This window comes from Ruditapes philippinarum, unplaced genomic scaffold, assembly GCF_026571515.1.
Source record: "Ruditapes philippinarum isolate M1 unplaced genomic scaffold, ASM2657151v2 ctg380_1_1_1_1, whole genome shotgun sequence".
Taxonomy (NCBI): Eukaryota; Metazoa; Mollusca; class Bivalvia; order Venerida; family Veneridae; genus Ruditapes; species Ruditapes philippinarum.
In genome coordinates, this window is record NW_026864512.1 from 156,669 (window position 1) to 175,309 (window position 18,641).

Genomic DNA, 18,641 nt, shown 5'->3' on the forward strand with positions numbered 1-18,641 from the left:
TCATTCAAACATTTTGCAGTTTTGCAGTTTATGCATCAGTTGTTCCCAGCTACAGCTGAACTGACAGAATGTTTAGCAAGTGAATCAATAACCCTGCTGACTTTGAAAGAAAAGCCTCGTCAAAACATCCTTGAGAAATGTCTATGGTCAAATGAATAAACAAACCAGCTAGTAAGCCTCAACTAAACCTTTGGCTAAAAGAATTTTCAGCGTGAGCCCTACCTAGGTTCCATCTACATTACCTGAAAATCTTCAATAGCTTTGTATAATTATACAGAACTTGTAAAATTATTATTGAATTACCACCTGCTTTGTCTGATTTTTTTAGGTGTAAAGTGATATCTGGAAGCTGTAAATTGTTGCACCTTACTCTGTGTCAGCGTATTTCTTGTGAACTATTAAATATAATGTAGTTTTGTCTTGGTTAAGTGTTGTAGATTGGATACTGCTTTCAAACGCTGATATATTTATTGTCTATGGGCTTGAGCGATTTTTTTAAAACGGACACGAAATGATGAATGTTAATCGGTTTAGAATCTTAAATAAGGTATGGCTTGGAAGAATATCATTGACTGAGACGTATCAAAATCATCAAACCTGATTTGACAAATGCAAAAAGTGCCAAATGTTAAATTTTCAAGACCCTTATACTTAGTACCAATGTTTTATGTTTGATTGCTCTTTCATAGTCGTGGAAAATTTGAAAACAATATCTATAGTTAAAAATACTTGTATTATAATGTTGCCGATTTGTTAATTGGCCCTTAAGAATGAATTTATTTCGTCGTGTTTGGTTAAAATATTCAGTCAAATTATTGTTGGATGGTAATTTGGAAAAGAAACCTACTTCATTCTTTTTGGAGCTGGCTGTTAAATCTTTTTTTAATTTTTGACTAAATTTTACTTACTTTTAGCTGGACTATTCGGAGAACAGGGAGAGCTATTGTACTAACAAAGGCGTTGGCGTCACACTTTGGTTAAGTTTTATGTTCTTGTCTGTTGGTCTTTCCAAAACTACTTTAGGGAATGAGTTGAAACTTCACACAGTATAATACATGTAGCAGGTCACTGTCCAAAGCCAATAACTCTAACTTGGATTTTGGCTGAATTATGGCCCTTTTTGAACTTAGAAAGTTCTTCATTATCAATGGTTTTGTTTTACCACCTTCTGTACCGAGGCTTATTGTTTTACTTTCGAGCACGCTATTCTAGCGACAGCCTATATTTATTAAAACTCTCTGAATAAACATTGTTGCTATGGAAACAATAGGTGACATTTGGTGATATTTATTTAGACAGAATTTTGATTGGCCAAAAACATTTACCTGGCTTTATGGAGAAAACAATTAAGTAGACACTAAATCTCTAGTATCCATTTGTTTATGGTTCATTTACAAGATTGATTTATCTGAAGTTTTACTTGTTCCAACAGCTTCATAATTTGAAAGGCAATTATTTTGTCAAGTAACATAACCTTGCTATCAGTTTTCCCGCAGTCATTTTCCTCTTAATATCTATTAACACGGTGTCAAGGGTATACGCATCATTTTTCCGCGTACCGCCGATAATTTATCATCCTGTGCGCAACACCGTATCATTCTTACGTAATCTTCTGAAAAGTGCAAGAGGTCAATTCAAAAATGCGAAAATTTCTTACTAAAATTGATTTTATTTAGAGAGTTCGCATACATCACGGAAGTTTTGAATCATTCATATATGTGTGCAAAACATTTTGCAACAATATTTGTCTGTTATAACCTGAAACTAATGAAAACACTTTTATACATGTGAAACATTTGTGATCTTGATGCAAACATTTTTTATCCTTTTCCGAAAGTAAAGCTGTCGGAAGAAGTATAATATGTCAAATGATAGCAAAAGAATTGACCCGAGCTGATAACATACCAATTTTATACAAATAATGCAAAATAATGTTGTGAAATCAAGAAAACTTTGATAAACATGGTACCGCATCATGCAGAACCATGGCACCGCTTCTTTTTGCGCGGTAATACTTTTTCTTTTTTTTTCGGGGGGGGGGGGGGGTGGGTAATGCTAATTTTTATTGTTATCAGTAAGGGTAAGCGGGGCAGTGGATTACCTGGGCCTGGAAGCAATCTGGACCTCTACAGTTGTTTTTAAAGATAATTTCTTGTTAAAAATGTATGTTTTCGTAGCAGTTGCATTTTATGTCTTTTGTGAGGTTGAACTTTTCTTTGGACTACGGAGTTGCATAATATTTGCAGATTTCAGTAATCGAAATTTTACTCTCAAATTTGTTAATACAACACACAAGCAAGTCAAAGCTCATATTTCTAAAATGGAATTTCTTTTTTACATTTGAATTTTAGTTACTTAACTAATTGACTGTCACTTGGCGCATAACGTACGCATGTTAAGGTGGCAACTATGTATGGTGGCAGATTTGGTACATTGCGCGTTTCGTTGTCGATAGTGACGACGCAACATATATCGATTTCGCCTTTTCATCTTGTCGCTAGCGACAATACCAAACGGTGCGTTGTCGCGCTGTCGTCTTGTTGTCCTGTCTCTAGCGCGGCACCCAAAACGGCGCGTTGTCGTGCGGCGTGTTGTCGCGATGTCACATTGTCGCTCGGTTCAAATTATAGGATTGGCTTATAAGCCAGCGACAGAGCGACATCGCGCCGCACGACAACGCAGTTTGGCGTGGCGCGCTAGAAACAGGGCCACAAGACGACTGTAGCAACGTTATATGTCGCAACGCCGCTATATGTCGCAACTAACGCTAAATGTCGCAACGCTGACGCTATATGTCGCAATCAACGCTATATGTCGCAATCGCCTACCGCTAAATGTCGCAACGTTGCCGCTATATGTCGCACAAAAATCGATTGCCGCTAAATGTCGCAACCCCTTGACGCTAAATGTCGCACTTGGTATGAAAGTAACAGATGGAACTGAAACAAAAAGTGTCAAAACATTTAAAGTTTATACCATTTACACAGAAAACATATCATAGTAAGCAAACAAAAGTTGTATTTCGCGGTCTATGGCAAAAACCTTGTATGGTCATAGAAACGGTTTTTGATAAAAGAGATGGATTTGGTTCTCAACCACGGGCTAGGTGTGACATCAAACTTTCTCTTTGAAGATGTCTTTCTCACAAAATGCATCAACAAAAACATTTGGATATACATGTATATTTGTTATATTATTTGACATAACTGAGCAAACCGCTTGTTAATGCTAAGGGGGAACTATATCTTAATATATATTTTATATTATACCTGTTCATAATCTGACTAGATAGGCTTTACTACATGTAAGTATTAAATAATACCCAATTAATTGATCTGTTGATCGATATTCGTAACTATGCAGTGTATTGATTTAGGTTATGACAGAATTGTTATACTTTCAAAACTTTTAATATTTATCTCAATATTTCTTTGGGAACATTAATGAATCAATATACTATGGAATTGCCAAATGTTGACTGCCTATTGCTTACTGTCAACTGCTTGCTGTCAACTGCTTACGGCTTACTACTTATTATTCACTGCTTATAGCATTAAAATAAAAATGGACGACCTATTACAACTATATTGGTCAAAAAATTATTCAGTTGCCGAAATAGTTGCCGTTCTGGAGGTCATACATAATATAGTGCAGTGGTATATAGACAGCCTTGCTGTTGGGTAAACCCTTTAGCGATGTGGTTGAGGTGTCCGCCTACGGACCAAGACGTCTGTTGTTCAAAACCCGGTTGAACCCTTGGTATTTTTCTGCCTCCTAATTTACTTTAATGGTGTCAGAAGTGTTTGACGGACTCATGCGGTAAGCAGGGAGTGTCATTCAGGAGAGCTGGCTAGCTCGGGGAGGAGTGTAGTGGTTGTAGGTATATAGGCCACTTCCATCAGCCTTGCTGTTAGATTAACCCTTTAACGACGTGGTTGAGGTGTCCGTCTACGGACCAAGAGTTCTGTGGGTCAAAACCCGGTTGGACCCTTGGTATTTTTCTGCCTCCTAATTTACTTTTATAGTTTACAGGTACATATATATTCTTAGAACAACATTTAAAGGAATTCACTGATAAATTGATAAGAGATGCATGGACTATAACATGGAATTCCATAAACGACAGCCCAACTGTTGACTTGCTAACTGTCTACTTCTGACTAACTACTGCCTACTGTTAACTGCCTACTGCTTTACTGTCAACTTGCTTACTGTCAATTGCCTTATACTGTTCAATGCTGCTTACGGCTTACTGCTTATTGTTCACTGCTTATAGCATTAAATGTACCAAAACCTAAATAGTTATGCGTGTCTGTGCAATAAATCGTTGATAACTCGGTCGGAATCCTTTGGTTGATACATAGCAAATAAATACGCGCAACGCACGGTAGGCAGTAAGCGATAGCGTAAACAGCGCGCAGTAAGCAGTCAACAGTTAGCTGTCGTTTATGGAATTCCATAATATACTGTATTATAATCAAACATTTCCAATCGATCTTCGTAATGCACAATCACTTTACATGAAAACTTACACATTCGCCTTTGCGTTGATGCCATATGTTGGTTTGAAATTGTAGATATATGGTATAGAAGGTCATGAACGTTTGTAGGTCATATAATAATGTTTTAAAATATATGAGATAGGTGAAAGCTGAAACTGATATAACATTGGTGGATTTCATTTTTTTAATATCACAATTAGTACTAAGAATTAGTTTTCGTCATTGTACTTCGTTTATATTTGAAAGTTTGCTTTCCAAAAGTTTTGTTTTATTTCTTTGATTACAAATTGGAGATTTGTACATAATTTTTATCATAACATTTACATTAAGTTTATAATTTACTATTCTTAAAATGATAACACACAAACTGCACTAAAACTCTAGTGCCATATCATGTTTTTATGTGTATATTTACGGTTACACTAGTCGTTTATGAATATCATTGTTCACTTAATCATTACAGTATCAATTAGCGCATTATTTGATTTCAATATACTTGTTGGAAAATATGGATTAAAATGATTTGCACAAACTTGAGTTTATTTTTTTGATTTGACTTTGTAATCATGGTACCTTACCACATTATTAACTGTATAACAGTAACGTGTATTTTATTTCTTGCGGCGCCTTGTGCCGCCGCATTGCGGCCTTGCCGTATAAACTGGTTCAAAGTCGTTTATGCGGTGATTTTCTCCGCATTAAAGAAATACTTTTTATGCGGCACTGTAACACCGCAAAACGTCCGTACCGCAAAACGTTCGCGTGTGGACGTTTTGCGTCGCATATCGTACACATGTGGACGTTTTGCGGTTTATATCGTACTTGGTACGTTTTGCGGCGAGAGTGTGTATTTGCGCCGCATACCGTCCACAATTTCTGTAGTAAAATATATTCACGAATACTTCAAGGACATTTATTCATCTTGAATTATATAATTCTACTAGAGGTATTGCATTGAAATTGAATAAATGTAGATTACGACTTAATGTAAGACAGTGCTTCTTTGATCGACGTATTATCACCAGACGAAATTGTTGCAACAGCTTCAACATTTTTGGACAGACACTTTCAATGAAGTTATGGGGTTTTCATGACTCGGTTGCTTAATCCTTAGGCCATGCTAAGAAGGCAGTGATGGTTTGGCAACAGATATAACAAGTAAATATAATTACTAAAACTGCGTCCGCGTTTTGCCGCTCTATATTTCTTTCTTACTTATACATGAAAATCTTTTCCATCAACGCCGTTTATCTTTTTTTAAAGATATTTCTATTAACATATTGTCACGTGGTATGGTCTCCTGGTTATGGCTAAATTACGATGAGGAAGGTTTTCGGCGTGATAGAATCGTTTAAAGGTTAGATACCGTTATATACGATTCTGTGGGTTGAGTCCCGTTATGGTTTCCTACAGAACCGTGTATCCCCGTATCGGGTCAGTAACTAACCCTGTAACTTTTAAAATATTTTCTGAAAGATGAGATTGTTTTGAATATCATCAATATGTGGAAAAAATGACGATAGTGCTTATTTCTGCTTGACGCAGCTCAAATATTTTGAACTACAAATCTAGTAAATGCAAGTTTGAAATTGTCATAAAATATAACTTTGAAAAATGATTTAATCTATAGGTTAGTCGGAAAGTCCGTCCCTTTACTAAAACCGTATTATTTTATCGCCTAAAGAACAAAACATTTCGCCTATAAGTTACATAGATAATATGTAATAGAGTATATTATAACAAACATTCTTCCACATAGGAAATGATTAAAAAAGAAGTTCAATGTGTTCTATTGATAAAAAATAAAGCATATTTTAAAATATCGTAATGTAAGCGTTTTGTTTGAATGCCATAATGTAATTTTATAATTGAACAATGTAATTTTATAATTGAACAAAGCAAAAAGGTCATGGTGGCCTTATATCGCCCACCTGCCTATAAAGGCTCCACATGACAAGGGTAGATAGCATTGAATATTACAAATAAAAAGCAAGTACATTTCATGTACTCAGAATCTGGGTAACTGATATCAGTACTCAATGCTATGTCTGATATGGTCATCAATATCCAAATATCTGTAAATGACAAAGATATGGTAATTTAAACAAAATTCAATAGTGACCTTGAGGTCAAGGTCATTTCAAGGTCAATATTATAGTTGAACTATTCAAGATGTCCGTCCTGTCATAAATGTATGAATGACATCTGATCATTGATAAGAAAGAAATGGCAGTTTTATCACAATTCAATAATTTGACTTTAAAATATGTCTTTATTTTTATTATTATTATTTTATCAAAGGCAAATTACTCTTGAGATATTCAGTCGTTTTAGCTCATAACTGAATTTGATCGAGACCTTATTGTTAAACATATTCTGTATAAAATAATTTAAGAATGGAGAAGAAACGAAAGCACTAACAAAGTGATATATAGTGCGTTTATGTTGTTGTTTTATGTTAGATTTAGCCTATATTCTAACTTTGTTGAGATTTTATGGTCAAAGATATTCTGTTGAAAATTGTCAAGATTAAAGAAAAAATGAAAGCGTTGGAGTGGTAACAATGTGAAATATAACAGATATTGTAATTCAAGGACAGATAACTCTTGACACATTGCTTAGGGTATGTGGATGCTAGAGTGGTAACAAGCTTAATTTGGACGGACGGACAGACAGACAGACAGGCGTATACTCAGGTGAGCTGAAATTAACACACAAAAACACCTGGTAATAACTGGTCAAAATTAACGAAAATTATATTAACTTTAAAATATGGACGTTATGCGGCAGAACCATGCCTTTTTGCCGCAAAATGTACGTCAGAAAAATGTGGACGATATGCGCCGCAAAACGTCCATATACGTACGTTTTGCGGTACAGACGTTTTGCGGTGTTACCCGGCACAAAGGTACCCAAACTCCTCACAGTGATTACCTCCCTTGGCAGAATTGTAATCACTGCCTTCAAAGACGTCACATGATGATGAAAGTCACATGACGTAACGTCGAAATTCAAATGTAAATATCGACCGTTACAAAGAAAATCTTACGTTATTTTTCTCTTTCTGTTTTATTTTTAACTTTTGGTTCCTACGTTCGATATAGTTTATCAAAAAATTATCGTAAGTATACAAAATAACGAAAAATAGATTCAAAAGCTAAAAAATATAAAATATCAAAATATCGTCTCGGTAGAAAATAATCTCATAATTTTTAAAATTATTTCTAAATATTCATATTATTTATTTATTTACTCATAAACATTGTTAAATAAATGAGAGAAAACTTATCTGATAGATAAAAGCAGTAGATAAAACAATTTTTGAAAAAATATAGTATATCAGAAATTCTGATATATCGGGACCTTGGTGGCAGAGATCCACGCCGAAGAATTAAGGGGAGATCACTGTGTGGAGATTGAAAGGTACCCTGTCACCGCATAAAAACAATTAAAATGTTTAAGACTTTTTTGTATAAGTGACGGGGTGTTTTTTGACGTTAAAAAATAAAATAAATATAAGAAAAAACATTTACCTCCTGCTAAGGTTATGTAAATGTGCAACGTGTTTATGTGTCAATCAAAATTGAATCGGCGTATGACATATTTTTTACCATTTATTAGACTGACGGACATTTATGATCATTCGTTACGTCATTTTAAACATTTTTAAGAGATAATTGTTAATGACAGGCCACGCAAGTTTGCTCGGTTGTGTACTAAATTTTTATAATGTCGTGAAATTGATTTCGCTAAATCGTGAAAATTTGCCGCCGCATTTGTCGGAACAGGCGCGCTGGTTTTAGAGGCATATCTAGGCATACCAGTAGCTCGATTTTGTAAATGAAAGAAAATTATAAAATAAGATTATTTTACTTTAATATGTTAGGATGGAATCTCTGTTTAAGGGATAAATTATTATCGAAAGTTGTTGAAATATTAATACTTTACTTTGTTTGGCTTGAAAATATATAAACTCAGGTTCGGCAAAAAGGCACTGTTGCGCCGCATAAAAGCAATTTACGCTTTATGCATTGCGCCTAGCCGCATAAACGTGTTCACCACTATTATGCGAGGAAAATCACCGCATCAATGACTTTGAACCCGTTTATGCGACAGGGCTTCTACGCGGCGTCACAGTGCCTTTATTCAGCTGCGAAGCATCCAAGTCTTATATGATTTTATATAACACACATGATTTACTGCGGCACTACACGATTTATTTTGCGAGTTCCCAATAAAACCAAGTAAATAAAAAAATGTCTCGTACATAATTTTAACACTTTGGGGCACATTTTAAATTTCTCGCATTGTTGCAAAACAATTTTATTTTTTATTTTTGTCAAATGAAAAGAAAGTATTTTCTCATGTCCGTAAACATCCAATGGACTGGACGATTTCAGATTTTTATGTATAGGGGGTAGGTAATCGAGACTAAATATCATGGAACTAGACAATGATGACGCATAGAATCTTGTTACCTAACCTGTCTGGATCTAAAAGGGCACTGTTTTGTATTGGACAAACACGCAAAATGTGTTATATTCTCATAACACAAAATGTATATCTGAAACTATCCAACTAAATTTTTTGCCTTAAAACTAGAAAACAAGTTCGTTATGAAGAATTGTATATTTTTTTTATATTTAACGCATTAAAGTTTTGATCAGACCCGTTACAATCAAATAAACCGTGTAAAAGGAAATATTTTACTATTATAATTATACTATAGTAACGATTCCCCTTTAACCCAGTAAAATGTTAAGATCAGATTGTAATTTACAACTTCGTGGTGTAACATAGTGATACATTTTTTTGTGTTTTTTTTACATGCTGTTAAGCAATTTGGTAAAACTGCCTTTTAAATAATAGTTTTTCATGCCTATCCATCAAACAAATGTTTCGCAGCCATTTTACGCTTGTATAATTATATATATTATAATAAAGTATTACATTTCTGTTATACCTAGTTGGTGTTATTGTGACGTGTGTTCTTTTCATTGGTCAGAAACCTGTTTGTAGTGCAAAGGACAATGCTTCAAATAGACCGACGGTGCGGAATGCCTGGGTTACATACAAGTTGTTTGAAATTTGTTCAAATTCGCATAATAAATGATAAAGTTATAGAATTTGACCTTCAAGTGTGACCTTGACCTTGACGCGGTAGGGACCTTGATGCTGCATGGGACACAATATCTAATGCCGGTGAACATTTGTGTGAAGTTTGATCAAATTAGCATAATAAATGAAAAAGTTATGGAGCGGACACGAATTTAACCTTTGACCTTCAAGTGTCCCGCGACCAACTATTTTGATATTTTTCGTCCGTTCCACTGTATTAAATAGTAATATGACACATCACGCAGTAACAATGTGAATTCACGCGGCTTATATTTAATTTCATTTTGTTACCGATGTAACCTCTGTTAATGCGATATATGTATTTGTGAAAGGTTGTTTTGTTACAAATATAAATGGAAACCAATCGGTCAATGTGCCTGATCTGATTTGACTTTTCCACCAAGTGCGACATTTAGCGTCAAGGGGTTGCGACATTTAGCGGCAATCGATTTTTGTGCGACATATAGCGGTAACGTTGCGACATTTAGCGGTAGGCGATTGCGACATATAGCGTTTATTGCGACATATAGCGTCAGCGTTGCGACATTTAGCGTTAGTTGCGACATATAGCGGCGTTGCGACATATAGCGTTGCTACAACGACAGCGCGTCGTTTGGCGCTTTGTCGTGTTGTCGCTAGCGACAGGACGACAAGACGAAAGAAGGACAACGCGATGTCGCCCTGTCCCTTGGCTTATATTAAGACAATTCTTCGATTTGAACCGAGCGACAATATGACATCGCGACAACACGCTGCACTACAACGCACCGTTTGGCAAGCGCCAACACGACGCACAAAGGTGTTCCAAATCAGCCACAATAGTAAGAAGACACTTTTAAATAACCGTTACTTTCCACATGGATTAAGTGCAGTTGAAATATACGGTGTCCTTCCTGGGACAATAAAAGGACTGCTATTGACATGCTCGATTTTTTCTAAAAGTTTTGTCCGCCTTTCTGTATTTTTATAGATAAAGTAGCAAGATTTTACATTCTCGCAAAATACTTTTCGCGCCATTCAACATTGAATTTGTCGAAAAGTTGAACTTTAAACAAGAGATTTAGTCAATCTTTACAGGCGATATTTAACTGCCTAAAACTGGACACTATAGAAACCGATGGACAGTAGTGCGCATCTCATGAAAGTATCCAGTTTATCGAGAAATTGGATGGCCATTTCCAGGACCAAAGTAACTGATGATTTTAGCATTGACAAAACTAACAGTTGTTCGTTGGAAGATGGTACAGCACTTAGTTTTTTTTATATCGTCTGACATTCTATAAAAAAAACATTAACGTGGCATTTACTGTACCCACCGGCCCACACACCAAACAATCAACTGCCATAAACGGCTGAACATTGCGTTAAGGTAAGCATGTGAATAAGGAAACTACTAAATTTGGGGTCCAAAACGTAATCCATATAACATTGACGCAAAACAAGTTAGAGGCGATTTCAATATTGACTGACATAATCGATTTTAGTAAATTTGACACTCTGCTAATTTATGACAATTTCAGATTTTTGCTCAAGGAAACATGGCGCCTCGACAAGCGATGCCAGAATTCCAAGTCCGCCGTTTCAGTCCTTTGCTAGAAGTAATTACATCTGCCACAAGTAATTACCTTTGCAACAAGTTATTACCTTTGCCACATAGAAGTCTCTGCTTCGATTCCTCACTCTTCCAATGTATTTACTAAAATTCTTTAGTTATAACAATATTTTATTCATAAACATTTCATTTACATGATAATTGACAAATGTTAAATTGCACGGATGAATTTTTTTAGAAACTCTCTCCGTAAGCACTATCTCAAAGAGTATGTATAAATGGTAACAATTGTACATGTATATGCATATTTGTGTTAAATATGCATAACATTTTCACTATAAACTTGCTTCTTTACATGCATAATAAAGTCAGCAATATGCACTCAGGTTGTCCTAATCGAACCGATCTTAATAATAAAGTAAAGACTCAGATTCTTTCGAATGTGACCGTGGTCCCATGTGTTTACGCCGGACACACACAGAACCAGGTTTGCTTAATTCTAGAACTGACAAGTCTTTATGCATTTTCCTCCGGTTTGTAAATAATTAATATACATCTACATGCTTCGCCCAGATTGACAACAATAAATAAATACAAATAAGATTATTCAGCATTAGGTTAATCATCATAATGTCATGCAAGTCTAGCGCTAATGTTTACGGTGCCCCAATTTTAGGTACGGACCCATGATAAGGTACCAAGAACTCGGTCAGTTGTCACGCTTTTATGACTTTTTTAAGAAATTAAACAGCTTAAATTTGTGTGCAATATTTTTTGTATACATATCTTTGATGCTTACAGTTATATCAAATAAATATTTTGATTGACAACATAATTTTCTCCTTTTAAAAGTTTTCCAAATGATCATTTTACCCAAGCCAGCTCTAGCTGTTTTCATTAAAACAAAGAAATCGTACAAGTCTTTGATAAAAACTAGATGAAGACATAAGCTTCAATGATCATAATATTCCGTAGACACACTTTTATGAATACACTTGCTTCAAAAGTGTGATTTTCAGGTCGTTTTCCATCATACATGTTGTGTTTCGGTGTTTGTTTTGTCTAAAATGATACGGTGCTGCACGCAGGATGATAAATTATCGACGGTACGCGGAAAAATGATGCGTATACCCTTGACATCGTGATTAATAAAAGTTGTGATGTTTTAAGAACACCGTGGTATCCATTTATCTACCTTAATGTACTTAATGTGTTAAAGCATGTTTTGTTTTCATACTTTGAAGACTGAATACTGTTTTTAGGGAAATAATGACCTGCCATGTATCTCTCATTTTTACGTAGGACAGAACAATGTCTAGCTAATATCTTTGTCACCTGTTCTTTTTTTCTGGCTCAGTCTTGCATTTTTGATTGAGTGAATTGCAGTTATTTCTCTTTATTTGCAAAAAGGTTCCAAAAGTTGTTACTGACATGAATCAGATTCAGACGTATTTCATTTTTTTGTTATAATTTTGAAGAGATTAAGTCTGCAGCTGACAGAAGAATATGAAACAAATTGAAATGTGGTATGTTTATTATAAAGACGGTTAAGACATAATTGAGCCGCGTCACGACAAAACCAACATAATGGGTTTGCGACCAGCATGGATCCAGACCAGCCTGCGCATCCGCGCAGTCTGATCAGAATCCATGCTGTTCGCTATCAGTTTCTCTACTTGTAATAGGGTTGGTAAGTAAACAGCAATGATCCTGATCAGACTACGCGGATGCGCAGGCTGGTCTGGATCCATGCTGGTCGCAAATGCACTATGTTGGTTTTGTCATGACGCGGCTCATATGTTTGATGACCTCAGTCTTTTCAGCTGAGCACAGCGTGTATTTGTGTTGTTTTTTTTCTGATTATATCTATAGATTTCCATTTCCAATAAAGTTGTCCGATGAATTTGTATAAGAATTAAGCACTACTGTATAAAACACTGACAGCAACAAGTTTGATCAAGACATCTGCAATGAAATTTGAAGGCTTAGATGCTTTTGAAACCATACTGGCTTTGCATGATTTGAAATTGTCCATATCAAATTCTGTGAAGCCACAAATAATAGAAGAGTGGCATTCATCATTGCATGCCTCGGCAAGATTTTTAGGGGGAGTAACTCTGTTAAACTTCCAATAATTCTTAAACTCGTTACTCGATGCTTCCTTCATTTTCTCTGCAAGATTAGATAAGTCAGCTGCAGTGAGTCTGTCAAGTCCGTAGTGTGAACTGGTCTTGTATTCTAACTCCCACATGGCGGCTCCATTTTTGTTTGCCTTTAAAAGGTCAAGGTAATATTGTTCAATTTCAAGATGGACGCCTGTTGACCTGTCATACTTTATGAGTCGGATAGCTGGGTTACGTGAAGGAGTAACTGACGGGGCAACGAAAATAGGTACAGCTGTCTTACCTATGAAATAAATTGACAAGGTTAGTAAGAGCAGAATTGTTAATCTTTTAAATACAAATTAGTTTTTTAATATTTAATCGGTTGTTGTAGATGACTGAAATTATTGTCACTAACATTAAATGGGCTTAACTAAGAATGATAATAATCGCTGAACTGTCATTTTTCTTAAGTCTCATAATGGAATGTTCAGAACCAAACTGTGCATATTTAGCTAGTACAAAGCAATCAGAATATCTAACATGGACATTTTTGTTAACACTCGCCAAGACACAAATATACATGTACAATTGATAAAAAAAGTTAAAATTTTGGTTACCTTTCTCATTTTTCAAAATTTTAAACCCATCTGCATGATCATGTCCGAAGTGCATGGCGACGATAATATCTGTAAATTCCCGTAGAACCGAGATAAGAGGTTCGTGGTAGATTAGATGCATCCAAATAACACCGTCGGGTGTGTACACCCCTGGGGGAATATGAGCTGTTACCAACACCTGTATGATTGCAAAGACATGGAAATTAAACTTGATTTTCATTGTTTTCTACTTGATTAATTTCTTAAGGAATTCACCAGACGCTGTTTCATTGAAATGAATCACAAAAATAAATGAAATAAAATATGTATACGGCTTATAAAATATTACGTGTCAACAGGCGTCTATATTGAAATTGAACACTTTTACCGGCAAAAAAATGGCACCGATATATGGGAGACAGTATACAAGACGGACTTAGTAAATAAAATCTATTTCCGTTAAAACTCGCCAAAAAATCCATTTTGAAATTATTGTGGTGATGCGTTGTCGGACTTTAGTCTTGTCGTCCTGTCGCTTACGATGCACGCCAATGGCGCGATGTCGTGCGGCGTGTTGTCGTGATGTCACATTGTCGCTCGGCTCAAATCGAAGGATTGGCTTTTTGTATATATACATGGATAAGCCAAGCGACAGGGCGACATCGCGACGACGCGCCGGACGACAACGCGCAGGTTGGCGTGCTTCGCTAGCGACAGGACGTCAAGACGAAAAGGCGATTACGATATGTTGTCGCTATTGACAACCACGCGCAATGTGTACAAAATCAGCCACCAAAAATACATCACAACTTGACGTACTTACAAAATTTGTTGTTGTATCTTTTAAGTTCAGTTCAGGATCTTAATTCTTTATATCCTTGGCCATCACATTATGTGACCTTATTCTCGTTTTTTTTTCATTGTAATGTTGAACTGACTGGACTCAGTATTTCAAACGTTGAACTGTTATAATGGTAATTGACCAACAATTGATTTTGGAAAATGCTTCGGAGAAAGTATAAATCAGTCTTAAATATCTAAAAGACTGCTCCACTCTTTTTTTATATATAATTTCAACGTTACATATCAATTCTGATGGATATTTACAGGAACTTCCTTGAACTACGGGAGTTATTAATCGTTCGTGCGGAGTAAATTATGAAATTAAAAGGAATTATGGCAAAATGTATACTTATTTTGACTTTCACTTGCTCATTCACTATCACTATAGGGGCATAATGTCACTTTGAACAGTGAGTTATGGCTTTTATCGCATTAATAAATTCCAGAATATCGCCGAAAAGCATAACAGCTTTAGGAAATACAAAAAAATGAGTCATTGCCTTGCATTATCAACTATACTATTATAATTGTTCTTTTAAAAGAAAATGTATACTTAGATGGAGACTAATTCGTCAAATGTTGTAAAGTTTCTTTTTTTCAGGGGAAGTAACTTTAAATAGAAATAAGGAAGAATCCTTAGATAACGTGTATAACGGCAAAATTTAAGATGTTGAAGGCTTAATTTAATTTAACCTTATCTAAAGGCAATGTAATGTTACCTTTTCCTTGTTTTGGCGAGCTTGTGAAAGAGAAGAATTAAGCCAGGCAATCTGGTCGGCTGGGTCTGTATAATTGAGTATAGCCTTGTTTGGTGTATAGTACAAATTAGTGTTCAAACCAACTATCCGGAGTCCAGAACGTGTCTTTTGTGTATAGTACGCCCCTTAAGTAAATACCATAAAATGATAGACATACATGTAATTACATCCAATAAGAATTTTGTCGTTTACAATGTGATTTTTCTTTTCTTTGTTCACTTCAAAATATTTTTCTTTTAAACACATTTTCAAAATGTTTATGAAAATCATGAATGCGGACGCATGTTGTTTTAAACGAAACCTTACAAATTGATTAACATTGTTATATGAAAGTGGTGTGAAATCTTTGTATTTGAGAATAGACTGGACGGTTTATCAAATTCAATAAGTTCATTAAAACACAAAAACAAAAATTAAATGGAAACGAAATACGTGTGTTAGTATCATTGTTATTTTCTAATTTCTATTTTCAACATCCTACCTTTTCTGAAATTGTCTTGTTGAGAAAGGTCATTTAGCCATGACCCCCATCTATCAAGGGTGTCGTTATACAGCAGATTATTGTAAGGTGGAAATTGGTTATATGGGAAGTAGTCATGGTTACCAAACGTCGCATACACGGGCACACTTGGTAACATTGTCTTAATGACGTCAGTAACGTTGTCAAGAATACCGGCGTTAATGTCATAACTAAGATCTTCGTTTTTGGCATGTAGAACTGTATCTCTTAGAAAGAAAGGAAGAAACTGAATGAGAAAATGAGTAGAAAAGAGGCATTGTGTCCCAATTTAAATCCACAAAACGTAACAAATTTAAAGCCTGTTTAATTTATAATTATAATGTTACTTTAAAAGTCTATACAATTATGAATTTTTCACACATACCCTGTCCAAAGGACAAAATCCACATCAGATTTGATGTCAGCCATTACTCGAACACTGCTGTTTACAAGTAACCATGGTGAGTCACACCAGAAATCCCCAAACTGACCCACGTTGTCCGGTAAATTCGTCTTATTGCAGGATAGTTGTCGACCGTGATAAGTAAAGTCATAATGAATGTCGGTTATATGCCAGAAATAACCTAAAAAATATAATTATTCTCCATGATAAAGTGATACATATATGATTCACTGTTTGTGAGTAACATTTGTATTCAGTTTGATTAAAATGCTGGTTGTTAACATTCCTAAAACTTAACAGAATACTACATTCTTCAATCTTAATCAAAACGGTCGGGTCTTATCGCCACATTCGGAACATCCTTGCTGACTACCCTATATCATCATTGTCCGAATTTAGACGGAAAGGGTCGAGGAGTTGCGGTTGGTTGTATCGTTATTTCATTAATGTAAGATAGTTGCACCGATTAAGATAGCAACTAAATTATTTGTATTTTTGACATATCTTTTAACGAAAGTCTTTTCTTGTTCAAACAAAAAGCAAAGAAATGGTAGCCATAATTTTTAACCTATGAATATTAAATTAAAAGAAATACAATTCACATATAACACTGATTTATCTATAATTAGATGTTTGTTTGTTTGTTTTGGGTTTTACGTCATAGACTGTACAATTTTGGAAGAAAATGGAAATACTAGAAGCTTTAAAGAACAGCCGAAACAGTAAAATTTATGTTGGTTTTGTATGATAAGCAAGCTACCTTCAATGCCACCTAGCTCCGGTCTTAAGCAGAATGCAATATTTAAACATGGTAATGGCGAGACTTTAAATTTCAGACATGCGAAGATGTTTTCACACAGCGGTGATCAGGGAACATTGCATGTGTCTCGTTTGTGCTCGGCTAGAGTAAAGTTATAATTTAATCTATATGTATTAATTTAAGTTAAATTAATTAACAAAACTTTTTTTGTAGATAGCATTAACGTTACATTAGAATATAGAATTTTAAAACACTTACCTGTGTCAGAAATAACCATCTGTAAAAATGTATAGAGTGAACACAAAATGTGGAATCCCTTCTTCATTTTCCCTTCGCGTGACTAACATACAATTAAAGGTAAATATTTAAAAGATAAACGAAGGCCTTGGTGAAAGTTTTACGACTGGTTAACCTCGTTGAAAAAATTGAAATGTCTAATATATTTAAGGCCGAGGAAAGAGATCGGGATTTTGTTCAAGATAACGAAAAACCGAGTTAAGCGATGTCAATTAACGACAATTGATTATATATACGTAACAAGAAAAGAATTGATGCAAAACACCAAAGGGCGTCCCAGCAAGGCATGCAGCAATTGACAATGAACTAGTAGACATCTGATGACCAGATAGCTTCTAATAAACTTTTCAATGGTTAATTTAATTTTACATACTTTTTCACAGATGAATTGGCGGACGCATTGTTCATCGTGAACTTTGGTATGTTTGCTAGATATTATATCATATGTATTTTGTTTGGAACATACAAAACAGTAGTTAAAATAAAGTCTGTTTTTATTATTATGAATATAAAAAATATACGCACATTATACACTCACAGACACGTATTACCCGGCACACTTACATTTTCTGAATTAAAAGGTTATTTGTGATCGAATTTTGTTCAAATTTGGACCATACAAAATTCAGCATATCATACTTACTACTTACAATTATATTTACAATTCATTGATAAGAAAATAGAAAAAATAACAAAACAAATTTGCTACTGCAAACTGAAAAATCACGTAATGGCTTTAAACATCGTAACAAAATGAAAAGACTCTAAATCACACTAAATCTGTAAATAAAGAGCTTTAATTAATTGATTTATTGGGAGATCTATCTACCTTTTTTGCATTTCTTAAAAAACCTCGCCTGGACCGCCAGTGTGTTTGAAAAACATTCCTATCATAAACCCATATAAAACTGCAGACAAAAGTTTCTGTTGTTAAATGTCACAGTATTCGGCAATTCAACATTCAACTCAACCCACCATGAAACGATTGCCTTGAAACAAAATAGAATCAACATCTTTCAGCCAAAATTCGTGAAATTTAAATATTCACGGTGGAAAATGTCAGAAGTGCAATCGAGTCGTAAAAAGAAAGATGCAATTAATTCGTGAAAAATGGTCTACGTTTATACTTTAAATAAATTTTTAGATAAATTGATAAAGAGTTCAATTTATATTTAAAATATGTCAGTATTTCATTTCCTGCTAAATTA

At 34.8% G+C, this 18,641-nt stretch overlaps 1 protein-coding gene across 1 annotated transcript; it reads right to left on the reverse strand.

Moving 5' to 3' along the window:
- Positions 1 to 13,053: 13,053 nt before the first annotated feature.
- On the reverse strand, positions 13,054 to 17,461 carry LOC132725846 (acid sphingomyelinase-like phosphodiesterase 3a). Its single transcript, XM_060711028.1, has 6 exons — positions 17,395 to 17,461; positions 16,359 to 16,557; positions 15,956 to 16,200; positions 15,436 to 15,599; positions 13,895 to 14,072; positions 13,054 to 13,578 (listed from the first exon to the last, which is right to left on the reverse strand). The coding sequence occupies exons 1-6, from the start codon at positions 17,459 to 17,461 to the stop codon at positions 13,088 to 13,090; spliced, it is 1,344 nt and encodes a 447-aa protein (XP_060567011.1). The 3' UTR covers positions 13,054 to 13,087.
- Positions 17,462 to 18,641: the final 1,180 nt, after the last annotated feature.